The sequence below is a fragment of the Alternaria incomplexa genome (genome assembly GCF_024043165.1).
Source record: "Alternaria incomplexa strain BMP 0042 chromosome Unknown scaffold_5, whole genome shotgun sequence".
Lineage (NCBI taxonomy): Eukaryota > Fungi > Ascomycota > Dothideomycetes > Pleosporales > Pleosporaceae > Alternaria > Alternaria incomplexa.
Genome location: NW_026249854.1, coordinates 1,670,589 through 1,695,427, shown reverse-complemented (window position 1 = coordinate 1,695,427; position 24,839 = coordinate 1,670,589). Strand labels below are relative to the sequence as shown.

The following is a 24,839-nucleotide window of genomic DNA, read 5'->3' as shown; positions in this document are numbered from 1 at the left end:
CTACGCAAACCCCCCTCCCCCCTCCCCACCCATCCCCAACAACACAACAAACGCCGCCTTTCCCTGAGCACCCGCCCCCTCCTCCCCTCCCTTCCTCCTGACAAGCCCCAAATACGCACCCAGTTCCTCATCATCGCTTACCTCAACCACAACCTCACTGTCCGCCCTCCCCCCTCTATGCACAACCAACCCCTGCAGTTTATGCACAACAGTACCCGGGTGTTCGCGCATCGCCAAGTCGCGGAGTGCGTTGACGGAGGGGGTTTGCATGATGGAGAGCCAGACGGAGCGCGTGGGGTAGGGGGTTGAGGAGTGGGCGTGGAGGCGGAAGTAGACGGGGAGGGGCGTGGGGATGGGAGATGTTGGGGTGGCGGGGTAGTAGGGTTGTTGGTAGGGGGTGTGTGGGTTGGGGTGGTGATGGTTGTGCTGGTGCTGGTGCTGGTGCTGGGATGCTGGTTGGTAGTGGGTGGACTGGTAGTGGTGTTGAGGGGGATAGGAGGGGATGGGTAGGACTGCGGCGTCGCTGGCGGCTAGGAGGAGAGATGGGTCGATTTGGAGATCTAAAGCTGTGGATAGAGATGGTGCGGCCGTATATTTAGTCTGTGTCGTTGTCTTCCGGCCACCACTACTGTGTTGTCTCCCCTTGTTTCCCATACTCGTCGGGTGTGCAGCGACGACAGGCGGTGCAGGTCCCGGGCCCGGTCCTTGATGAACTTGTTTTTTCTTGCTGGGGTCTTTGGAGGTCTTTTCCTGCTGTTGCCTCTTCATCACGTCTCGGGCCAACACTTCGAGAGCTCGTAACTTCCTTGCGTATTCTGGATCATCTTCCCCTTGTGCGAGCGCCTTCACCAGGAACTCGGACTCGTTGACCCACGCTTGCTTCAAACCCGTCCAGCGTTCCTCACCAGCTTCATGCTTGTTCGAAAATTGAGCTGCTTTCAGCTTGTCAGCAAAGGCGCTCCGGACGTGTCGCGTCTGTTCGGGGTTGAGACCAAGGAGGTTCTTTGCGTCGGCGAGGGTCATGCGTGAATCCATCGTTCGTAAGCGCTTTGTAACGTCCAGGCAGATAACATCAAGTGACAGCGCTCTCTGACCTTTCGGACGGAAGAGCGCGTCGACATTCTGTAGCACCTCTGGCTCTTGTTGGAAGACTTGGGCCAAATGTACATCGTCTCGAATGAGTTGTTGTACAATCTGCGCCCACTTCTCCGGACCGGCAATGGTCTTCTTTGTGACTTCCTGTTCCTTGCAGATCTGGAGAAAGCTCTCTCGAACTTGGCGGTACATATCGTTATCCAGACCGAGGTATGCTTTGGCTTCGTCGATGGTGGTTTCGGAAGGGAATCGAGGAGGTTCGCCAGGAGCATCGGCTGGTAGTCCGGCCCAGCCGCGTGTTCGACGTCTTCGCTTGCGTGTCCGCCATTTCTCGTCACTCTCGGTCTGAAGCTGTTGTTGGCGCAGTTGCTTGCGTAGCACTTCCTCCTCGCTCAAGCCTGTGATGTCGGGTTGGGGGAGTATGGGTCGCGCCTCTTCCACAGATGTCCCAACCTCCTCTCCTTCTTCCTGAGTAGTCGCGATCTCTTCTTCGCTTCCATCGTCGCTCGTAGATTCCTCTGCCAATATCGCGTTACCAAGCTGGTTGATCAGACCTCTCCCAGGCACAACCTTGGTAGGCTTCTTCTTCGGCTTCTTTTGTATCCTCCCTCCATCAGCCTTTGTCTTCTTCGACCTGGAAACGCTTTCTCGAAGCAAGAGCTTGAGCCTCAGGCGCAAGCGCAGCAGTTCGCGGTCGTTGATCTGAAAGCCCTCAGCCTGTAGCGTGTCCACCATGTCCTTCTGCGTATAGTTCTGTTCCCATAGTTGCTGGAGTCGCGCGACGAGGGCCGTGTTCTTGTACGCTGGATTCTGCTTCGAGGGGAACTCCCATCGCTATGTACGTGATCAGTCGGGGATTCGGAGTGGAGGCTGGAAGTCGTGCGATAGTGACGCACCTTGAATTGGGTCTGGAAGGCGCGCTTGCTGAAGTAACAGGGTCAGCGTTAAGTGGTCTGGATATCTTCGTCAAACACTAGAATGCGAAATGACGGTGAGCGAGTACGGCGACCCATATGTACTCTCCCGCGCAGCGCTTGCATACCTTGGGGTGAACCCTCGTATCTCAAAGTACGACATGACCTCTTCCAGACTCCTGCGCTCCTCGACATAGAGTTGATAGCATAGCGCCTCTTTGTCGTCCCAAGAATACACCATCCTTGATCTCGTATCGCAGTATTTGGTGGAGGCTTCCGAGAATTGCGCAACTGGTTTGATTGGCGAACGCGACGCAATCGCCAAGACTTTCGGCCTCGGCTGATGATGCCCCGAACACGTGGACCGAACACGGCTCACTCATACATCGCACCTACCGAACCAGATTGCGCATAGCGGCATGTATATTATGGCTTTCTCTTGGGTAGACGGTGCTATCGGACAAATTATTCCTCGCCGTCTTCCAAGAGACTCAATACCTCCAAGCATACCACCCTGAGCCCCTCATATACCGCGATAGCCCATCTATCATACCCCACACTCTATACCCACGAGCACAATGTCGCACGCCCGCAAGAACAGTCTGTGGACGCCCACCACGCCGACAGCGGCGCAAACCCCTCAGCTGCTGTTTGGCAAGTCCATGATGATCACCGGCGGCGTCACTGGTATCGGCCGCGCCATCGTCCTAGGATATCTCCAACACGGCGCAAACGTTGCCGTGAACCACTTCGGCGACGACAAGTCCACCTCCCAGTACCAAACCCTCGTCGAGGAAGCCGCCTCGAACCTACAAACCAGCAAAGAAGAAGTCGAGAAGAGACTAGTAGAAGTACCCGGCGACGTAGGAAACCCCGAGACAGGCAAGAAGTTGGTAGATGCCGTAGTACAACGATGGGGACGATTGGACGTTGTGATAAGCAACGCTGGCATCTGCGAGTTCAAGGAGTTCTTAGAGTACGTCCTTTTCCCTGACCACAACTCTGTCCAAGTGCAAAACTAACACCCGTCTGCCAGGATAACACCCGACCTCTGGAACAACACCCTCACCACCAACCTCACCGGCGCATTCCACACCATCCAAGCCGGCGCAAAGCAAATGTCCACCCAGTCCCCTCCGGGCGGCTCCATAATCGGCATATCTTCCATCAGCGCCCTCGTCGGCGGCGCATACCAGGGCCACTACACGCCCACCAAAGCCGGTGTACTATCCCTCATCCAGTCCTCCGCGTGCGCACTCGGAACACATGGCATACGCTGCAATGCGCTGCTACCAGGCACAATCAAGACACAGCTCAACGAGAAGGATCTTGAAGACGAGGAGAAGAGGAAGTACATGGAAGGTAGGATACCGCTGGGGAGAACGGGTGTGCCAAGTGACCTTGCTGGGCCGGCCATCTTCCTCGGCAGTGATTTGAGTAGCTATGTGAATGGCGCGCAGTTGTTGGTTGACGGAGGCTTATTCGTAAACCTCCAATAAACCAGTCTCTCTCAAACCCCAAATGAAAACAAAGTCCATCATATTATTCGTCTTTCACCACGTCAACTCCACCTCTAAGCGCCTTATCCCCGCCACCGCATGTAGCACATCCCCCCTGATCCTCTCCGCAGCCTCCCTCTCAACCCCCTCCATAAACCTCCTAACCCCCTCATTCTCCCCCTCCACCAACACACCCAAGCTGAGCACATCCCTCGCCGCCCTCAACCCCACCCTATCCCTCCTCGTCTCCTCCCTCAACACCCAATACGTCTCCGGCGCCATCCCATGTAGCTGTGCACCTCGTACATCCATCCCACCTATCCTATCCACTAACACCACATCCATGATCTCAGGTAGCGGCATCGGTAAGGAGGATTCCTGGGGGATAGGGTGGTAGTTGCAGGGGTTGCGGCCGCAGGGGATGCAGGCTCGGCAGAGGGGGCAGGTGTATGCTTGGGAGCATTTTTGGAGCCAGGACACGAGGCAGGGGGTGCAGAAGATGTGCGTGCAAGGGGCAAGTTTGGGGATGTGGGTGTGGGGATCGAAGGGGGATGTGCAGATTGGACAGGAGGAGAAGGAGGAGTTGGGAGGAATAGAGGCTGTTTCGAGGCGGCGAGAGGCGCATGTGAAGAAGTGTAAGGCGTCTGGGTCTTGCACTAGATTCGCTGGCGAGTATGCTGTTTCGCGCCATTCCTCTCCCGCAGCAACAGCGTTCGTTACGATGTCGACGACGCTCATGGCTGGCGAGGAGCGTGCCTGGAGTGAAACAATGTGTAAATACCGACACTGTGCCTCTGTCTGGCGCTGAGGATGTTTTAGCGTCCCATCTTTCACCCACTCCTTAAACGTGTCTTGCTCGTAGAAAGAAGGAAGGTTTGAGTATAGCTCTTGTAGTGTATCATTCTGTGCCAGCTCAACAACTGCCGAGTTGTTGGCTTCTAGAGACTGGATGAGGGAGGTGGTGAAGGTTTGGAATGTGTGCATGGAGTGGATGTATGGGTCTGAGAGATTGGTTAGGGGCGTGATGAAGGACTTGTGGTGGCGAAGGTCGAAGAGGAGGGGTTCGATGAAGGACATCTTTTCGATGTTTAGGGGTCTGGGTTTTGGGATTGGGGTTGAAGGAGGGACTATTAAACCATCCATTGAAAGAAGCGTGCGAAGTTTTGGTCGATTGGGTTCGCGGGATTTGGAAGGGAAGGAGAAGTTGGGCAGATGAAGCTGTGGCGACAATGTGCATGTTACGCTGTGAAGTGAAATAGAATAACGGTTACGACCTCCTGGGCCATCGGAATTGCACTGTGACCGAGTTAGTGTCCTTGAGATCTGTCACCTTGATACGATGCGGATCAGCGAGGGTAAATACATTGAGACCACACGTGTGACAGTCCCCAATACACGATACCCGATAAATCTACCCGTTCCTCCTAAAACAACACCCATCACGCCAACTCCATCGCTATGATACCCATATCAACACTCACAAAATGTAGATGCGAATGTACGAAAACCGTGAACACCCTAGTATGCGAATATCTACCGTACTTTCAAACGCCATCATCGTTCGCGTCAAGAACGGATACCTCGATCAAGAAACCTGTCAAATGTTAGAACCTGTCCGGTTCATTCTTCAAAGCCGACCCTATTCAAGAGGGAGTGCCTGCTCTGCGCGAGCATCAAGGGGGGTTGAAGTGCAGTTACCTCAGCAATGTTCTGGCGCTCGATATAGCTCTCCTGCTTCACGTCTCTACCGACGCGCCAGTAAGAGTCCGTGTAGTCAGCGCAGTTCATCTCGCGGAGGAACTGCTCGTCGTGCGTGATGACCAGCAGCTGGAAGTTGGCTTGCTTCCTGCGGCTCTGGATGATCTGAGACAAGGACTCGGCGAGACCCTTGATGTTCTGCTGATCCAGGTTGGTAGTGGGTTCGTCGAGCGCGATGAGACCGCAGTTTGTGCCGAAACATTCTGCGAGCGCGAGACGGATGACGATTGATGCGAGGACCTTTTGGCCTGCGGAACAGCGGCCTCGCATGTCCATCTCCGTGTCTTGCTTCACCATCACAACGCGGTAGTTGTATGTTCGATTACCTTTGCCATCGCCATCGGATACGATGCGGATAGCGTCCACGTCCGTACCTTGGTACGCGTTGCGCCACAGTTCAGCGAGAATGGTGTTGATCTCCTCCATCTTGAGCGTGTGATACTTCATGATTGCTTTGTCCAGAGCGCCTGCATAGCGCCCCAGGTCATCGATGGCGGCTTTGGTAGTTTCGACCTTGATGTGAGCCTCGCGGTATTGCTCAGCAGCCTTTTTGTAGATTTTCTCATACTCCGTCATGAGATCCGTAAGCTGGTCATCCTTGTTCTTCATGTCGCGCTCCAGAGTTGCCTTCCTGAGATTGAGATCTCGTACTCGAAGATCCCAGTGTTCAGCTTGCTGCTCGTAGTGTGCCTTATCACGCTCAGCACCGAGCTCTTCTAGCTTTCGGATCTCGACTTCTAGGCTGTCGAGGGAGCGCTTGGCTTTCCGATAGCGTAAATTCTCACTGATGGAGCGCTTGTTCGTTTCCGTGTCGCGCACCGTGTCTTCGAGCTTTTTGATCTTTCGAGTCAAATCGGACATGTCAGTTTCGATACGTGCGACCTCGCCTTGGAGATTCTCAATCTCTCGATGGGTGCGTGCGAGCTGCTGTGGTCCACCACGACTGATATAAGCATCGATTTCCTCGTTCGCCTGGTTGAGCTGGCGTACGGTGTCGGAAAGCCTAGCAGCTTCATCGTGGGCGCGTTGAACGCGATCGTTGCCACGGCGATTGATGTCGTCGTACTTGTACTGCGCTTGCTCGATTTCGGGGTCGATGTTACTGATGTCCTGGTCGAAGCTGCGTAGGGCTTCACGTTGCTTATTATTCTCCTGCTTGAGGTCTTCTACCCGATCGGCGAGATCCCGCTTCTCCTTCAGCTTTGACTGTGCGCTGCTCAGGTCCGCGTTGATGTCACGTACGCTCAGCTCAAGAGTTGTGATCTGGTTACGTGACTTGTCCCTGGCAGCCGTAAGCTGCTCGAGCATTGTCCTAGCGTTGCGGCTATCATCAGACACACGTTGCAGATCGGTCTGAATTGCGTCGATGCCCCGAGAGAGACCTGCAGACTTTTGCTTCCGTGCCAACTCTTTGATTTCCGCCTCAAGCTCCTGCGCTCTGCTATAGTAGGCAACAATGGTCTGTACCTCCTTTGACAAGGACTCAACTTCTTGCTTCGCAGCCTCCAGATCGTAGATGACAGCATCCTGGTCTTCGAGCTGTTTGTTGAGAGCGTCGCGCTCAGCAGTCAGCTTGGTGAGGTTGGCCTGGAGTGCGGGAAGTTCGGTGTCGCGCAGACGAGTCGCTAGTTCATAGCTAGGTTTGGCCTTGCGAGCAGCCTCAAGCTCAGCCATGATTTCATCAACATTGTCTGCCTCCATGTCCTTCTTCGCCTTTGCAATAATTTCTTTGAGTCCGCTAACAAAGCCCGCAGTTGTAAAGTCCTCATCGTGGTCATCGTGAAGAGTCCTCTTACAGAGACGGCACATGTTGTGTTTCTCGGCGTATTGAAGGCATTTGCTCATGTACTCGATCTGTGCTTCGAACTTGGCTTTGTCTGTAGAGGTCATTTCGTACGCAGCCTCCAGGTCTTGCAGAGTCTCGTCAAACTCGGAGACGTCGTCCTTTTGTATGGATTCTTTCACGGTCTTTTCGTACTTTTGGAGGTCGGCACGATTCTGCTTCAATTGCGACTCCAAGCTTGACATCTGGAAGTTGACCTTGTTCAACTTGGTCAGCGCGATATCGCGGCGAGACCCAGCCTCCTTGACCTTGCCTGCCTTCTCTGCCAGCACTTGCTGGAAAGTCGTCTCTAAAGTGGTGGGGTCCCAGTCAGAGTCCACCAGCTGTGAGAGGCGCTCATTGTGAACTTTCTTCATGGTCGCCAAGCTGTGCTGCTGGGTTTGTAGCTCCTCTCGCTTGACGTCGATAGCTGCAGACTCCCGAGCCTGCTTTGAAGCGTCACCAAACTCATTCGTCAAGCGCTCCTTCTGGTCTTCGAGTGTTCGTACGTTGTTTGACGCTTCGGATATGCGTTCGTCGTAGCGTTCTGAGTTCACCGCGGTGATTGCGTTTTGAAGCTGCTTTTCGACATCTCGCTTCTTATCTTGAAGAATGGCTTCGCTACCTTCATCTGCCTTGATGTTGTTCATGGTCCTCTGGAGATCGGAGATGCGCTTGTCGTTGTTCGTGATCTGACTCCGTGCGGAGTCCTTGCTCTGGCTAAGTCCCGATTTGCGTGTTTTTAGCTGATTGAGATTATCCTGGGCTTCACGTAGGTCGCGTTGTGTCTCCTCCCGAGTTCGACCCAGAACCTTGTTCTGATCGCGAGACATCTTATTTAGGATCTGCTGGAACTCCTCCACCTGCTTCTCGGTGATATCATAATCAAACCCTCGCACAGCATGTCGCTTAGCGGCTTCCTTGATAGAGTTCTCGCGATGTTGGACCTGACGCTCATACTGCTCCTTTTGCGCCTCGTACTTGCCGATCTCGCTTTGCTTCGCTCCAAGGGCGTCCCTGTTGTCTTCGAGATTGTTCTTGAGCTCAAGATATTGATTCCGAAACTCTTTGGCCTGAGCGGAGTATGTCGCGACGCGCTCTTCGTACTGATCTAGCATGTCTTGGAGTTCCTCGTCCGACTCAGCCAGCTCCTTGATGCTGTCTTGAAGCTCTGCAACATTTTCCCTGTTGATGTCTAGCGTCTGGCGCTTGGACTTCAGCTGTTCCACGATCTGTACGAAGCGCGCCTGGTGGCTGTAGGCGTCTTCATACTCCTGCTTCGCCTTAGTCCATTTCTTATCGACGTCGTTGTAGTCCTCTCGCAGCGTCTCGATCTCGTCAAACAGTTTAGCTTGCCGCCTCTCGCTGTCCGCTGCGCGCGTCTTGTCCTCTTTGGCGTTGGCCTCGATGATCTTGAGCTGGCCCAGTTCGACGTTTCGGTCCTTCCGGATCTTCTTGATGTTGTCGATGGCTTTGGTGTATTTCAAAGCTTCGAAAATCTCATCAAACTTCTTTTTGAGGGTAGTCGCATCGCTCAAGGGCCACAAACTGTCCTCTTGATGGCAGAAGATGACGTTCTCCAGGATGGCTTTGGATACACCGAGATACTGAGGGATGATCTGATCAAGCTCGGCGACACGGGTTGAGATGGAATGCTTTTCGCCGTCTTTGATCATGAGTAATGAGCCTTCTAGGGTCTTCTGGCTCCTCGTAGTCTTCTTGACGGTGATTTGCATACTACGGGTGGCGACCATGCGTACGCCAGAAGTTGAACGGAAAGACAGCTTGACCTGCGCCACACCATCCTTCTCATTTCGGAGCGATGGGTCGTGGATGAAAGCGCCTCCAGTCTTGCTGCTCGACGGAAGCTCGCCGGTAGTCGCATATTTGAGAGACTCGATGATGGTTGTCTTTCCAGAGCCGTTCCAGCCGACGATAAGTGTGAGGGGTGCAGTGAACTGAATGACCTCTCCTTTTTCTGGACCGAAAGAGCGAACGCCCTGGATCATTAGGCGATCGACTTTCGACATGATGGCGGTTCGCGCTGCCGGCGCTGCCTCTTTACCTGGTGTCTGTGAGGCTGCGCTTCTGGTGATGGGGAATCAGCTATCCGTGGTCGTACAATTGAGCGGGCGGATGTTGGAATTGCACCCCGCAGCTGGGTTGATATAGTAGCGTGTTGTTTGCTGCCCGTCAAACAGGCGCGGTAGCCTGGACGCGTTGACTAGCGGCGCGGTGTCACGTGCAGAAGAGGGCCGTGCGGGTTGGGCTCACAAGCGCAACACTGTTGTCGTCATGCTAAAGTGCGGATGGGCATGCACAAAACATAGAAATCCCATCACGTCCTCGGGGAAGCTGCCCGCGCCTATCACCCGCGGCTTTATTGCACGACATCATATGCAGCATCGTGCATTTGAGACGCCATGGCGCAATATCAAAATGGCGGTGCTGAGGTACGCTGACTGGCCCTGCATCCTTAGTAAATCTGAACACCTGTCTCATGACTGTAGATGATGGCCGGAATGCCTATGCACCCCCAGACCCAGGAGTTTAACGGGCTGCCCATGGACGATGGCATGCAGTCGATGGATCTGGATATGGGGTCGCTGGACGGAGCCGAGGGCGGCCAGAACGGCGGATTCTCCTTTGCGGATCCACAGATGCAGGCCGCGAGTCTACCAGCCAGCAGCACCATGGGCGACATGCAGATGACAGGCGCAGGCGCTGGGCCTCTACCGACGGGCTTCGGCGCCCCCAACATGAACCCCTCTGGCAGCACCCTGACCGAGTTTACCAAGCGGCGGAACTGGTCGCAGCGCGTGCTGGAAGAGCTGCGCGACCTGCTGCACATACTGACTCCCGACGGCAGGGTCCTCTATGTCTCCCCCTCATGCAAGGCGCTCACAGGCTGGGACCCTACGCATGTCATGGGCCGCTTCATCAACGAGTTCATCCACCCCGACGACATTGGCATCTTCGTGAAAGAGTTCAATGAGTCGATCGCGTCCGGCAACCCGCTCCGCTTCTTCTACCGCTTCCGCAAAACCGACGACACCTGGATCATCTTCGAGTCGCACGGCCACCCGCATCTCAGCAGCGACCAGAACTCGTTTGCGCCGCCGAACACCATCAACTGCCGCGGCTTCTTCATGATGGCGCGCCCCTACCCGACCAAGAACGCCGCCCTCCTCGACTCCTTCCTCGAACACAAGATTGAGAACGAGCGCCTCATGAAGCGCATAGCCGAGCTCAAGCGGGAGGAGCAGGACGAGCAGGACGACTGGGCAAAGAAGACGGAAGGCGCCACCACCTCGGTGACTCCTTCCGAATCGCATGTCACGCAGAACATGAGCCAGGCAGATGCCGCGTCCTATGCGCAAATGCCGCCGCCAGCCAAGCCAGTCATCTCCAACACCGCCCTCACCCGCCAGAACCTCGACGAGGCCCTCGCCGCAAGCAAGCCCGATAGTATCAACGATAAGATGATGCGGTATGAGGGCGCAAATCATCTAGAAACAATCGAGATGTTGACCGGCCTCCGGTACAGGGACGGCGAGCGCTCACAGGGTATAAGTACCGGTGACGCCAGCCCGAACCTCATCCGTGGCGATGCAGGCATACAAATATCGCTAGACCGCGATGGCCGAAATTCTTCTGACAAGAAGAAGAAGCTCAAAATCGCCGACGAATACGTTTGCACAGACTGCGGCACATTGGATTCGCCCGAATGGCGGAAGGGTCCAAATGGGCCGAAGACGCTGTGCAATGCATGCGGATGTAAGTCGTCAACTCCAGAAGCAAGGAGTATAATATGCTAACTGCGACAGTGCGCTGGGCAAAGAAAGAAAAGAAAAAACAACAAGGTCCTACCAGTATGCCAAGTGGAAGTGGCATGATGCATACACCATCCATGCCAATGCACAGCAGTACGGGCTCCAGCTAAAACCAGCATGCTGTTGTTGTCGGTTGCTATCCTTGCGACTTTTACACGGCGTTTCTTATGAGTCTCTCTTCTCTATTCATTCTGGGCTTCAAGGTGTCAGGCATATCAACGGCGTTGCATTTGTGGCTATTCACGGGCCTTTGGTCGGTTTTCCTTATGATCAGCATATGATTCCCAGGGCCGTAGATAGATTCGGGCTGAGCAACGATACCACTTCTCTGCAACGGGTTTGCAGATTGTAACTACAAGAGATGCGTATCTGATCGCTCCACGATCGATTTGCATCACGAGGCTGGATTGATAATGGTACCAGAATTTCCCGAGCACATGCTCCTCATCATCTTCAGCACAAAGCTCCCAAATCCAAGGCGTTTCGCCTTAACCGCACTCATCATCCACGATTCACACATGACAAGGTTGTTGTCTAACATCTGGGATCACTGTTGGCGCCACCAACTTGTCGATCAATTTGGCGGATACAACGAGCGATGTTGCCTTCTCGACAGTCGAGTAATCAATGTCCACGAAGAGCCCTGAAGCGAAAGCGTCTGAACATTCACCGCTAACGTCAGATCCGAACACGATGATCTGAAAGTTACACCGCAGAATATGGGCGATCAGCATATTCTATGAGGAACGTGGATCGTCTATCTTCGCACCAAGTCACCCACACGTCAGGCATGCAGCCCTGATGGAACTCTCCGAAGGATCTACGACGATGTGCTGCGGCTCAGCGGTCGTCATTTCTCTGATTCGTTCGTACAGACTATTCGTCTAAACATGCCTCAGAATGTACGAGTCAGCCAATCAGACTACAAAGCGCGGGCGCTAGAAGCAGCACAGTTGGTGTGAGGCGCAGCCCGTGAACGGCCCTACCCCATCTTTCGACATCCAGGTGCGTCTTTCAAGATAGGCGAGCTGCTGTGTACAGCATCTGTTTTGCGGTGCTGGCATGGGTTAAATGTCTATGACTATGATCGAGATGACTTCAACGTCATTCAGCTAGGCTGTCTAATGGGTAGCAGCTCTCATGAGACGACCCGTAGGAACAACACAATCTCCACAGGGCGTAAAGACTCGTTGAATGTTGCGCAGATCCATGCTGGAGTCGTCAGTCAGATAAAAGAAGCATCAAAGCTATGGAGTAGGCGGTGCATGTACTAGTGTCACCGTCTTTCTGGGAGGCCTCATCTTTCCGTATAAGAAAGGGCAGTACTAACCTTCCAAGATGCACCACTCTATCTCTATGCTCACGAAGAGCTCTTCTTTAAAACAAAACTTTGATCTCTTCACTCATCCTGTCATATACCAGCCATGTCAAAGATGCTACTTCCGGTAGCCGCAGTATTCTCCCTGCTAGCCCCCACCGCGCTCTCCCTATGCCCACCACCAGGTGCAATTCTTCCACCACCATCACTCGCTGCCCATACCTCCAACTTCAGCATACCGGATGCTGTATTCCAAAACTTCAGTTTCATACAAAACACTTCATTTTCGATCCAGGCTTCTATCGGCAACACCACAGTCTTCCAATATGAGCATACAGCCCCTGGCCGTGAAGTCAATCAGTCGCTCTTCGACACCAAGCTCCGTATAGCTAGCGCAACCAAGCTGATCACAGCACTTGCTCTGGAGTTGAGTAAAGACAAGATCAACTTGGATGATACAATTACGAAGTTCATTCCTGGTCTGAACGAAGAATACTACGGAGATGTAACGATCAAGTCCCTAACCGATCACACTTCCGGTCTCGGTCGCTTCGTACGTCCCTCCACCCCTTGATTCTCCTTCTGTACCACTAGAACTAACACTCCACCCCAGGGCTACACAACAGACATAGCATTCGGCCAGAACGCAACCGCTCTCGGCCTCCCACCACTCAACAACACCCTCCCCGGCTGCGACCCCATCCCCGGCGGCCGAATGTGCACGCCCCAAGAACTCCTCGACGAGTTCAACAGCCCAGTCTACGCCCCACACTCCCCTTCCTCCCGCGCAATATACAGCAACATCGGGTACATACTCCTCGGCAAAGCCATCTCAGCAGCCCACAACACCACCTACGAAGACGTGATCCAAAAGCTCATCCTCGACCCCGTTGGCATGGTAAACTCCTCCTTCTCCGTCCCCTCAGATGACGGAACCGCCGTCCTACCCCGCCGCCCTGAAGATGCCTCATGGTTCGTGGCCCCCTTCGGCAATCTGAACCCAACAGGCGGTTTGTGGTCCACACCCAACGACCTGCTCACCCTGCTTCACGCGCTCAAGAACGGGGAGCTACTCAGCAAAGTAGCATTGAGGAAGTGGATGCAGCCCACCACCTTCCTCCGGTCTCTCCACCAATACGTCGGTGTAGCATGGGAGATCTTCCGTATCGACGACCTTCCGCTCGAGTTTCCGCGCGCGATCGATGTGTATACAAAATCGGGTGGTGTACCGGGTTATGGGAGCTATCTTGTGTTGATCCCAGAGTACGACATCAGCATTACGATTAATGCGGCGGGGGGCGAGACGAGTTATTCGAGTGTTGAGCTGCTGGACACGATTGTGAGTGCGTTGGTCCCGTGGGCGGATAAACTAGCACGTCAGCAGGCGGAGGGGAAGTACGCTGGGAGGTATGTGCTTGAGACTGCGTCTTCGAACGACACCCTGGTCTTGTCTTCGACGGCAGGTCCGGGTTTGGCTATAGAGGCGCTGAGCGTCAATGGCGTTGACATCATTGCTGCTCTGGCTATGAAGCAGAATGTCCCGTTGGACAACTTTAGCGCGAGGTTGTACCCAACTGATCCAGATTCTCTGGGTACGCAAAGCGAGAATTGGAGGATGCTGCCTGATCAAATCAGGCCGGCGAGGAAACTGTGGGCCGGGCTGGAATGTATGAGTTGGAATAATGGGGATTGGGCGAGGTATGTGGGGGAGCCGCTTGACACGTTTGTGTTCCATGTAGATGCTGAAAGTGGGAAGGTTGGGAGTGTGGAGTTACTTGGTTGGAGGGTGAATTTGGTGAAGGTGGATTGATGGATTGTAGCTCGTGAACTGAGGTCTCGTTATACATTCGAGATGCCTGTGCGCATTGATGTTCATTCGAAATCAATTGGAATGTGTTTCGTCGATACCTAATATATGCAACTGTAGAAACACCAGCTACCAACCTTCTCCCGCGTCCCGACCACAACGCAACACCAACAACGAAAGTACTACCGCAAGATGCTAGTAGCAAAGGGGGTATCGAATATACAAAGCACGAACGAAAGCCCAGCCACCTCCACTCACTCCACATGACGAGTTCCATCCTCCTCCCAACAACACCCAGGTACTTCAAACCACAGTAAAAGTCCTCTGCGGATAATTATCCAACTGCGTCATATCCTGAATCTCAGGGAACCAATGTTCAAACAGCGCCTCCGCATCCTCACTCATCTCCTGTTCCGTCCCCTCAGGCGTACATTCATAGCATTCCAATCTGCCGACACGACGATACGTGTTATTCCCCGCCGAAGACGAAGACTTGAGCACAATACCTACTATGGAAGAACGGAATGTCATGCTGACGAGGACGCAAACGAGGGTTTCGCCGTCTTGCAGCGCGTCTTCGCCGCGGGGCGGAACGACGTCGGGAGTAAAGTCAACGGTCATACCGTTTTTCGCTAGATTATACGAGGGTGGTGCGTCCGGCGATGCAGATGAAGAAGGCGGAGACGAGCGAAACACGACTTCTGCGGCCATGGCACCCGAGAGTTCGAGGGGCTCGCCCATGATGGGTGACCAGGCACTCGCACGCTTGCCTTTTGGACCGAAGGAAGCGCGGCAGGCGAGATCCATGGCGCTTGTGTTGTCGAAGAAGATGGGGGAGCCTTCGACGGAGGCCCACGACCAACTTGGCACGTTTTGTCCTTGGGCTAGTTTCGGGCGCCGGCAGCGTGAGCTGTCGTTGGGATACCAGAGGAGGCCCAGGGTGCTGAAGGTCCATTGGCCGGCTATGTAGCCTGATTGGAGGGTTGGAGAGAGGGCTTTGGCGATGCTTGCTATTGCTATTAGGCGGTCACTGTCGTAGGTGAGGTGGCGTGCGGTGTATTCTGTTATGATGTAGGACCATAGTTGGAGTGTCTCTTCGCGTCTGCGTAACAGTTCCTGTTGGGCGCCGTTCGTGAGGTTCGTGGATGCCAGTTGGTTTGTCATGCTGTCCATACGGGTGTGGCCCATATTTCCGTTGGTGTTGGCTTGTTGTGGCCTGTTTGCTGTTTCGTAGAGGACTCTGCCAAACTCTTGCTTGACCTGGTCGCATGGCCGCGTGTCATATGTATTGTCGTCGATACGCCCGCATTCGCATTGGTAGCCTTCTCGGCATTCTAGAATCATCTCGCTCTTGGTGAAGTGCAGCACTCTCGGCGAAAGTAGGCGTTCGGCGTACGGCCATGCGCGAATCAAGAGGGGCGTGTGTAGATTTGCTTCTTCGGACATGTTGAAGGGTAGCTCCCACTCGTTCATGTGAGCATTTCCGTCAAAAGGCGCCTTGAAACTGTAATGAGTCGGCTGCTCCCGCACGTTGATCTTATGTAGCGAGCCTTTGTTGTCCGTTGCTTGGATCTTGAATGGCTGTATTTTAGGGGGAAAGAGGGGTTGGGTACTGCTGTCGGATGCGGAGGTCGCCGCAATCGTCAGGAAGGCGTTGCCGAAGATCTCGTCCATCTTGAGCGAGTCTTCAAGCTTCTCCTGGACGTCATCTTGTATCAGGCACAGACTATCGATAAACAGCCAGCGGAAACCAAGCGCTCGGGTGAGGAAGACGGCCTCTTGGTATGCTCTTGGCAATGTTGACCATGGAATGCTCTTCTTGTGTGATTGCAGGTTTGCCAAAGTCGTCTTCGGGATCCCTTTAGCCAGTCCCCAGACATGGCTCAGGGCGATGTACTCGCCGTGTTCGTATCTCCTCTCGTCTTGGATATATTCACTTTCGTGTAAGCGCATGCTCTTGGAGTCGTCGCGCGACAGCAAGTCTAGAACGCGCTTCGGTAGTGTGGTCGGTTTGCCTCGGCGACTGCATGTAACATGGTTCTCTAGGCAATTCTTAATCAAGCCTCGCGCTGTTGCTAAGCCAGTACTCTGTAGTGGATTTTCTGTCACATGTTTTCCGCGCCCAATGGCGGAGAAAGGAGACTGGCCGTCTGCGGTGTTGTCAGTCCACGCGTTCCTGCAGAGCGAATGAGCTAGCAGTAGCCCTGGAGGTGACCGTTCCACGACCGCGACCATCATTACATCAACTGAAGCACGTCGGAAGAAAATTTGGCATACCTCCATCGGTGAAGAACTCGAGTTTCAGATCTGCATGGCCTGCCGCATGTTCATGTTCATCCTCGTGGCAATCGTCATGGTCGTCGTTGTCTTTCCATCGGAGCTCGACGGCAAGATGTTCTTGGGGAACTTTTCCATTCTTTGGCCTGAATGTTTCTGCCTTCACTCTCACATTGTCTTCGTTGATGTTTGGGAACCGGTCGTGGTGTAGAAGGATGCCATTGAGGAGGAGCGCGCACGCGCGGCAGGAACTTGATCTCGACCTCAGATTTGGCAGCGTCGTGTCGACCCAAACGAGCGAATCCGGCCCATTCTCTTGCACGCTGTCCGATCCATGGAGGTGCTTCTGGAGACCTTTACATGTCGCGCAAACAGATACCATGGCGTCGTGGAGTGGTTGAAAATGGGTGATGGATATGACGACGGTGCGGGGTGCTGAGGTTCGTCCCCGTTGTTCCGCGGGGCGGCAGGACAGTGTTAGGGAGATGGCACACTGACCAGGTATACGTCAATTGAAACCCCTTAAGCAGTCGCTACTAGTGAAAATGCTGGCCCACGAAGCCAGTAGCAGCAGCTGACATTTGCATGCGGCTTCCAGACCATTCGACGGCCTAAGGTGGAAGGTCAGCTCTGAACCAAACCAAAAAGTGGAGGCGCCACTACTAATCCTACGGGCAGTGAACCTCTCCCGCTCTTGTGGGGACGCCCAGCTTCCAAAGCACAAGGATCTGTCGTCGCACTGCGCCGAGGGCTATGATTATCATTTGCAGAAAGATAAGTATTCGGCGACCTATCGCCGCCTTGTCTCGCCCCTCGTTCGAAGACCTGCAGCACAGATCATCGGGCACTGCGCATGGCGATATCATCCAAGCTGGTGCATGCTGACATCTATCCTGCGCCCGCCGAACCTTGGTAACGAATGGATCGCGACGAATGCCTAGGTGCCGCTCGTTCGGTGCTTCTCCCGTGAACACGACCCTCGCGCCCGCAGATCCGGGTCAACGTGCTTCAGCCCATTTGTTCAATCATTCGTCAACGCAATGCTTTTTTCGAGCTGCTAGCCTACCAGGAGAATTCTTAACGAAACACGAGCTGAGCCATTGTTCGGCCAAGTGCTGCATTTAGCAGAAGTGACATCTAGATCCTCACCTGACAGCAGCCATGAGAATATCTTCATATCCAAGCCATCCGGCATCAGCAGAGCCGTATTGCCACACCGACGTTGTTCAGCCTGCTTTCAGACACCGGCGCATGGTGATGGCAGCCATGGAAAACGCCCTGCTTTCCGCCTCGAAAGCCGTCTCAAACAGCCAATCGTCCCTACGGAACTTTTCTGACTTGCATCATATTTCCAAATCCGGCGCGTCATCCTCCCATATACAATCTATCCACCGGTCTCCCATCAGCATGTCAGATTCGTCAATCGTCTTTCGGCTGCCTCGACTACCGATCGGTCGCGAAAGGACGGCGACACCTGCATGCCTGCACCTGCTCAAAAGATTGGCAGAATCACATTCGCGCAAAGACGTATGCATCAACGATATAAAGCCCAATGAAAAGGTCAACCTGCAATCTTCCGCTGCGTGTCATCACTTGAGCTTCGAAAGGGTGGTCAGGCTAGGGCCCGCCAAATCGAGTCCATCTACATCCATGAGCCACTTCAGCCGCCCTATATGCAAGCCTTCACGACTCTGCCTCGCCATTCGGTCTGCGGTGTGATAGCCCGGGCCAACGATATGAAATGGGCGTCAACCGCTGCCTTAAGAGCTCCATGTGTTCAAATGGTCGCTTGAGGCTGTACGCCCAAGCATGCTAAAGGCGAAGCCAACATCACGAGAAGATGCTGCCTAAAGTCGTGGAGGCTTGAATGATGAAGTTGCGCATCGTTCGCGAAGTGTGATCTTGTAGTGACCTATGGCGTGCCGATTACATACTCCATTACGCGTGTGTCATCGTCACGTAGGCTCTTAAAGTTCTGTTCCAGGACATAGGGCGCTCATCGATCGGTGGAACTCGATATTTATAATCTTGTTCACTAAACGTGACTTTCGCAAGTCGCGTCTTACTCACTATGACCACGAGACTACGCGTCGTGTCTGCGTGAAGGACACCGCGCACGTGCCTTTACCCGCAGAATCGAGACTAGCGTTGCGGGACTGCATGTGGTAGCGACGACCCGGCCCCACATCGGGCTGCCACAAGCATCCCAGACGTGCCAGAGTCACGATGTAGGCAACTCGCCTGGCAAACACCAACATGACTTCGGTTATCAGCGCATTGCGCAAGCAAATTGCAACATGCGAAGCCACACTCAAAGATCTGCGCCAACAGCTCGCGGAAGCGGAGCACAATCAACGCGAGCAGGGCAAGATTGTGCCGCAAAAAAGGCGACTAGCAACTGATCCTGTAAACCCCATGGATCATGACATGAATTTTGGAGTCCCGGATCAGTTTCGCGACGAGATCTTTTCTATCCTTCAGCAAGAGCAAACGGCGCCGGAAGCCGCAAGCGCTGTAGCTGAAGATGCGCCAAAATGGCCATTGGAGAAGAACGAGTACAAGAGATATGGAAGGCAGCTGATCATGCCTGAGATCGGTCTGAAAGGTAAGTCTGGTCTTGAATAAGAGCATTCGGAATGGTGCTGAGCTCGGGTTCCTTAGGTCAGCTTCGCTTGAAAGATGCCCGTGTACTCATCGTAGGTGTGGGCGGTCTCGGTTGCCCAGCTGCTGCATACCTGGTCGGAGCAGGAGTTGGTACCGTTGGACTAGTGGATGGCGACGTTGTAGAAGAATCGAATCTACATCGACAAATCTTACATTCTACGGCCAGAGTTGGAATGACCAAAGTCGAGAGCGCGATGGTGTCTTTGAAGTCGTGCGTCTACCCATCAATCTGTACTACGGGAAACCCAGCTAACCTACTAGACTAGGCTCAACCCTAATGTTACACTCGTCCCTCACACATCCCGACTTAGCCCAGAGACAGCGATTTCAACATTCAAACAGTACGACTTGGTACTAGATTGCACAGACACTCCCGCGTCACGCTACCTAATATCCGATACATGTGTCCTCCTAGGCAAGACGCTCGTCTCCGCATCAGCCCTCCGCATAGACGGCCAAATGATGGTCCTGAACAACCCACCCTTCCCAGCCGGCGATCCCAACGGAGGCCCCTGTTACCGCTGCGTCTTCCCCAAACCACCACCCCCCGAATCCGTCGTCTCATGCGGCGACGGTGGCATCCTAGGACCGGTCGTTGGCGTAATGGGCGTCTTGCAAGCACTCGAAGCGATCAAAGTCCTCATCCACAAACCCACCACCACACCCGCAGATCCACCGAGCCTTCTCCTCTTCTCGGCTTACTCGAATCCCATGTTCCGGTCTATACGGCTCAGGAGCCGGAAAGCGAAATGTGCTGCTTGTTCGACGCACGCGACGATTAGTGCAGAAGCGCTAGAGTCGGGGAGTCTGGATTATGTCCAGTTCTGCGGCAGTTTACTTCCAGACAACAACCCACTGGCCCCTGAAGAACGTATATCAGCGAAGAACTACGACCAATTACGATCCGGTGTCAATCCTTTCACGGGAACGGTCTCGAAGAAAGAAAGCCACTTGCTAGTTGACGTACGGGAGAAGGTGCAGTTTGACCTGTGTAACATCGACGGAAGTATCAACGTGCCTTTCTCTACCGTCTCAGCTACCCGGGGACCTGCCTCTGCCGTCGAAGAAGAGGACTGGACCAAGATGCTACGCCAATCTGAGAAACCCATCTTCGTTGTGTGTAGATTGGGCAATGACTCGCAGGTCACGGTTAAGAAGATGAAAGAGCTTGGACTCGATGCGGGAGGGAAGAGGTATATTGGTGATATCAGGGGAGGGCTGCAGGCGTGGAGAAGTACGGTTGATACTGAGTTTCCGGATTATTGAGCTTGTAGTTCTAAGTCCTCCATGTGGGTAAGAGCACTGAGTTGGAATCAGGATCCTTAGTCGAGTATCTTACCTACCAATCTCAACAACATACCTCTTACCACCACCACGTCCCTCCATAATCCTTCCCAAAACCGCATCAATGCCCTGCAAGCCCTCCACCATCTCAACCTCCTGCGCAATCATCCACCCCTTCTCCATGCCAAACGGTAAATACATCCCCACCACCCATTTCATCAGTCCCTCATTACCCTCCTCGTACAACGAGTCTGACCACGGTTCAAACACACCCTCTACACCATCTGGCAAATCCTCATGTCCAAACGCTGGTTGCGTAGCGAAGAGCTTCCCGCCGCCTTGCGCTGCCAGAACGCGACTTACGAGGGGGATAGTTTGGGCAGTGGATATCATATCCACGACGACATCGTATGGTCCACGCGCTCTGAGTTCAGCGACTACTTGGTCAGGAGGAAGTGTGTGATCGATGATGTTACCCTCGCTCCCAATGAGATCACATACAGTACCCATGTGCTGTGGTGAAGATGTTGTGATAACATGGTGCCCCGCGCATCTGAGGTACTGCACTGCTAGACGACCAAAACTGGAACTTCCGCCGTATATCAATACCTTTTGTCTTTCTTCTCCTTCTTGGACCTTATGACCTGGTTTGCGCAACCCCAATCGCCCGGAGAAAAGTCCAGGGACACAACTTGCGTTCATCACCACGGCCACCAACGCTACTTCTTCACCTTTATTCATGCCTTCCGGTAGTTTGACTACCATCTTCTCGTTCGCAGTAACGAGGGCGTAGTGTTGATACGCGCCATACTCGTTGCCCTGTGTACCGAATCTCTTGCTAACGAGAACGCGTTCCCCAACTTTGTATTTCGTGACTGAGGAACCGATGGCAGCGATCGTACCCGTGTAAGAAGAGCCTAGGATGAAGGGATAGGAAGGCGCGGGTGGAGTGCCACGTTTGGCTATCTTAGCTTCAATGGCGTTGATGCCGATGAGGGAGACTTGGATTAGGAGTTCGTAGGCGGAAGGTGTGGGGATGGGAAGGGTCTGTAATGTGAGAGGGGAGTTTGGGGATGTGAGGATTGCGGCTTCGTTCATTGTGGATCACTGTATGGAGATGCAGTGTAAGGTGTGCCAGAGAATGGATTTCATGGACTATTACACATTTGCATGGCTGCTTACTGCTATATGTTGGTGTAGGGCTCAAGGGAGGTGGCTGCTATGCACAAGAGTCGATGATTAAGCGATCATGATCCTACGGAAAGTTTCCGCCACGCATTACACAGCGCGATGCTGGGCTGCCGTGTTGTTGCCACATCATTGCTCACGTTAAATCGATTGATGGGAGATTTTGTGATCATGCTGACATCGACTCGCACTGTCGGTGCTGTAAAGCTTTGAAATGCGGAAGAGTAGGGCGCCTAATCTGGACGATGCAGACACGGATGGGAATTTCGTGCCTGGTCAGAATGCCTGGCCTACTTCCTGCCAATACGTCCATGGTTCCGCGGGTATCTCTTCAGTGTTCCTCGCCTGCCAATCCGCTCCACTGAGCCATTGGTGAGGTCTCTATCGTTGTGTCTCAGACGCCTGACTTTCACTGCTGTGCGAACTCAGGCTTCGTCTGCATGTTACTCTGCACATGACTCTTGAGCGCCGCCCAGCGATCTTGTACTGCATCAGCGCCCTGTGCCCCTTTCCCACTCCCGCCCACAAGCTGTGCCAGATTCGCATTGAACCTCTCCTTCTCCAACTTCTCCAGCTTCTCTTTCCGCTTCTTCGCACCCTTTGTTTTCTTCATGCTATCGGGCATCTTCTGGGGTTGCACTATCCGCGCTTGACTTGTTTCGAGCCCATCTTCCCCAGACTCTGGCAGGGCGTCGGCGAGCGACTCGAGGTTTGCGATGAGCTTGTTATTGGGGCGTCGCCGTTTTTGGGTCTTGGCAGAGGACTTTTCGATTTTGGATACAAACGAGGAGTGTTTGATCTTTAGCTTGTCGCGCTTGGAGGAAGGGTACGAGGGGATGCCGTCGGGCTTTGGGAGAGTTGCAGTGGTAGTCGTGGGACGGGCGGCGCGAGCGGACTTTGCGCGCGCTGTTGTGCGCTTCTTTATAGGCGCCTGGAGATAGGATTAGCATGCTTACACCATTCGTACGCGACCGGGATAACATACCATGGCTGTTTTGGGTGTGAGGAATCGTAGAGAGTTCCTGTCGCATAGAGTTGGTGGAACGCTCCTGCGCAAAAGTTCTTATCGATAACGACAAGTGCCGACGTCAACCACCCGGCCCGTGCGACCTTCACAGACGTACAACTCGGCTTCCGTCTCACAACCCTCCATCCGGATGTAACTTCGCGGCTAAAAGAGATTCACGACTTCATACGCAACTGCAACTGTGTGACCTTCTCCGACATGGTCCAACGGGCACATCGCCTCAGTGAGCTACCACGGCTCCTCATCGTGCCCCTTTGCTCATCCTTATCGCATCTACCGGGCTAAGTCATGTGTTTCACTCTTCACAGACTTCCTGTCATCATGTACACGCTTGTGGTGCTTGAGGCAACGCGTTCATTCCCGCCAGGATGAAGTCCGAAAGAGCTGCCTCACTCGACGCCACCAATGGTGAGTCGGACTCCGCACCAAACAGAAAACAGCAAGTCTTCTCGCAGCCGTGTCATCTGGTCATGCTTCAATCTGGGGCAGGACTGCTTCATTCAACACTCCGATAAGACTGCAGCACATCGGACTTGGCTAGGTACGGCCCGTTCCCGACAAACAACTATTGGCTGTCTGTCGCATTACGATCCTCGTTGTGATCACCTATGATGCACTACGATGGCATGATTTCCCCTCGTTTTGTTTCTTGCAGGGTTCACTCCAGTAGAACATGTCATAGAAGCGATTGCCACAGGCATGTCAAGGTATACGAGAGAGTATTGCTTTTTCACAACCCCAAACCCGTCCTGAAACGCTATCATCTAACCTCAGCTGCCACCATCTGCGGGTTGGCAGCGCTCCGGCATGTACAACATCCCCGTATCACTGTGGCGCCATCCTTCATCCCAACACTACGGACCTGGGCTCAGCTCCACGACGGCCGTCTAGCCTAGATGCAGGCACGCGTGCGACCGATCAGCATCGAATCCCGCCCACTGCCGTCATGTTGTTCTACGATTCGCTGCGGATCGCGACTCACATCCCTTCCGCTTCTATTTGTGGTTCTCTAGACGAAACTATACGAACCCCTCATCGTCTCTGCCGCGACAAAAGGCAATCATTCGCATGAAATGCAAGACGCGTAGTCCTGGTGACTCGGACTTTAAGGGAGCATTACGAACAGCGTATGCAGCTTGTCCGAAGTTCGAGAACATCTGGCCCTATTCATCTCCTTGTAGCCGCCAACATGCTATTTCGATAAAGATTCATCAAGGCTCATTCCAATGCAATCTCCGAACCGCGCAAGACACGATGTGCGAACAAGCCCAGCATGAGAATGCGCTCATTTCAGCTCAGAATCATGGTACTATTCTGGTAATGGTAGCTTGGTTTCTTGCTTGCCTATTGGTATGAATTTCGTCTGGGTCTCCATCTCAATACTGATCATTGTCATAGGCTATATGCACTGTAGCACGAGTCGTCGCTCGATACAGATCTGAACACCTTCGCCATCTCTCGTCGACAGATGACGTCATTATCGTCACCGCATCGGTCTTTGCCCTTGGAAGCACCGTGATAATATCCACGGCTGTTGAATCGGGCCTGGGGAAGAGGGACTGTCTCCTCAGCGATGATGACTTGGAGCAGATCCAACTCAAGCTTTATGTTACGACGATACTCTTCGTTTTGACAATAAGCATCGCCAAAAGCTCGGTCCTACTGTTTCTCTATCATCTAGCAGATAGCACACTACGCAGGGCAAGCGTCCTAGCTGTTAGTACACTGGTCTTGATATGGACCATTGCAGTTTTGGCAGGCATGGTTTTCCAGTGTGAACTACCGACGCCGTGGATGGTGTGGACTGGGAAGTGTATTCCCTTGGTAAGTCCGGTTGTCACACCGTGACTGAAGTTATTCTAAACATAGTATAGATACCTTTCTGGATGATCGCCACCATCACAGATACTGTTCTAGAAACAGCCGTGATCACTCTCTCGGTACATCACATATGGACACTGCGGGAATCCTACCGCCAAAAAGCCTTGGCGACACTACTGTTGTCCATGCGCTTCATGTAAGCAAGGACCTAATACTCAGCTGAGACCTTGCTGATGTCCCGTGTAGCTTAGTTGCAGCATCTATCATTCGTCTGGTTTATCTTCGACAAGCATACGATCGCAATGGAGACCCCGCTTTCGACTCTTTACCCTACGCCGTGGTCACACAAGGCCAGACGACACTAGCCGTTCTCATCGTTTGCAGTCTCTGCCTCAAGCCATACTCTCGCTTCCAAGCATCCCAATCGCCGGCCGCCAAACCCAAATCAAGACACTCGAAAACCTGGTCTGGTAGCATCACCATCGGTGGCACGCCCTACGAATCATACAAGTCGTTCCCACAACCGATCATA

General features: G+C 53.6%; 8 protein-coding genes across 8 annotated transcripts; 4 read left to right on the top strand and 4 right to left on the bottom strand.

Moving 5' to 3' along the window:
* Positions 1-2,250, bottom strand: J4E90_004477 (uncharacterized protein; the record flags this gene model as incomplete). The annotated part of the gene is made up of 3 exons (XM_051434042.1): positions 1-1,929; positions 1,992-2,019; positions 2,138-2,250. The coding sequence occupies 3 exons, from the start codon at positions 2,248-2,250 to the stop codon at positions 1-3; spliced, it is 2,070 nt and encodes a 689-aa protein (XP_051292560.1).
* A 337-nt stretch (positions 2,251-2,587) lies between these two features.
* DHG2 (L-rhamnose-1-dehydrogenase) lies at positions 2,588-3,508 on the top strand (the record flags this gene model as incomplete). The annotated part of the gene is made up of 2 exons (XM_051434041.1): positions 2,588-2,985; positions 3,046-3,508. The coding sequence occupies 2 exons, from the start codon at positions 2,588-2,590 to the stop codon at positions 3,506-3,508; spliced, it is 861 nt and encodes a 286-aa protein (XP_051292559.1).
* Positions 3,509-5,128: 1,620 nt separating this feature from the next.
* On the bottom strand, positions 5,129-9,118 carry J4E90_004475 (uncharacterized protein; the record flags this gene model as incomplete). The annotated part of the gene is made up of 1 exon (XM_051434040.1): positions 5,129-9,118. One exon carries the CDS (start codon positions 9,116-9,118, stop codon positions 5,129-5,131), a length of 3,990 nt encoding a protein of 1,329 aa, XP_051292558.1.
* Positions 9,119-9,511: 393 nt separating this feature from the next.
* J4E90_004474 (uncharacterized protein) lies at positions 9,512-11,031 on the top strand (the record flags this gene model as incomplete). The annotated part of the gene is made up of 3 exons (XM_051434039.1): positions 9,512-9,541; positions 9,599-10,865; positions 10,916-11,031. The coding sequence occupies 3 exons, from the start codon at positions 9,512-9,514 to the stop codon at positions 11,029-11,031; spliced, it is 1,413 nt and encodes a 470-aa protein (XP_051292557.1).
* Positions 11,032-12,345: 1,314 nt separating this feature from the next.
* J4E90_004473 (uncharacterized protein) lies at positions 12,346-14,049 on the top strand (the record flags this gene model as incomplete). Its single annotated transcript, XM_051434038.1, has 2 exons — positions 12,346-12,792; positions 12,853-14,049. 2 exons carry the CDS (start codon positions 12,346-12,348, stop codon positions 14,047-14,049), a joined length of 1,644 nt encoding a protein of 547 aa, XP_051292556.1.
* Positions 14,050-14,349: 300 nt separating this feature from the next.
* J4E90_004472 (uncharacterized protein) lies at positions 14,350-16,705 on the bottom strand (the record flags this gene model as incomplete). Its single annotated transcript, XM_051434037.1, has 2 exons — positions 14,350-16,196; positions 16,324-16,705. The coding sequence occupies 2 exons, from the start codon at positions 16,703-16,705 to the stop codon at positions 14,350-14,352; spliced, it is 2,229 nt and encodes a 742-aa protein (XP_051292555.1).
* A 1,874-nt stretch (positions 16,706-18,579) lies between these two features.
* Positions 18,580-20,253, top strand: J4E90_004471 (uncharacterized protein; the record flags this gene model as incomplete). Its single annotated transcript, XM_051434036.1, has 3 exons — positions 18,580-18,928; positions 18,985-19,198; positions 19,254-20,253. 3 exons carry the CDS (start codon positions 18,580-18,582, stop codon positions 20,251-20,253), a joined length of 1,563 nt encoding a protein of 520 aa, XP_051292554.1.
* A 1,615-nt stretch (positions 20,254-21,868) lies between these two features.
* Positions 21,869-22,447, bottom strand: J4E90_004470 (uncharacterized protein; the record flags this gene model as incomplete). Its single annotated transcript, XM_051434035.1, has 2 exons — positions 21,869-22,365; positions 22,441-22,447. 2 exons carry the CDS (start codon positions 22,445-22,447, stop codon positions 21,869-21,871), a joined length of 504 nt encoding a protein of 167 aa, XP_051292553.1.
* Between the last annotated feature and the right edge of the window lie 2,392 nt (positions 22,448-24,839).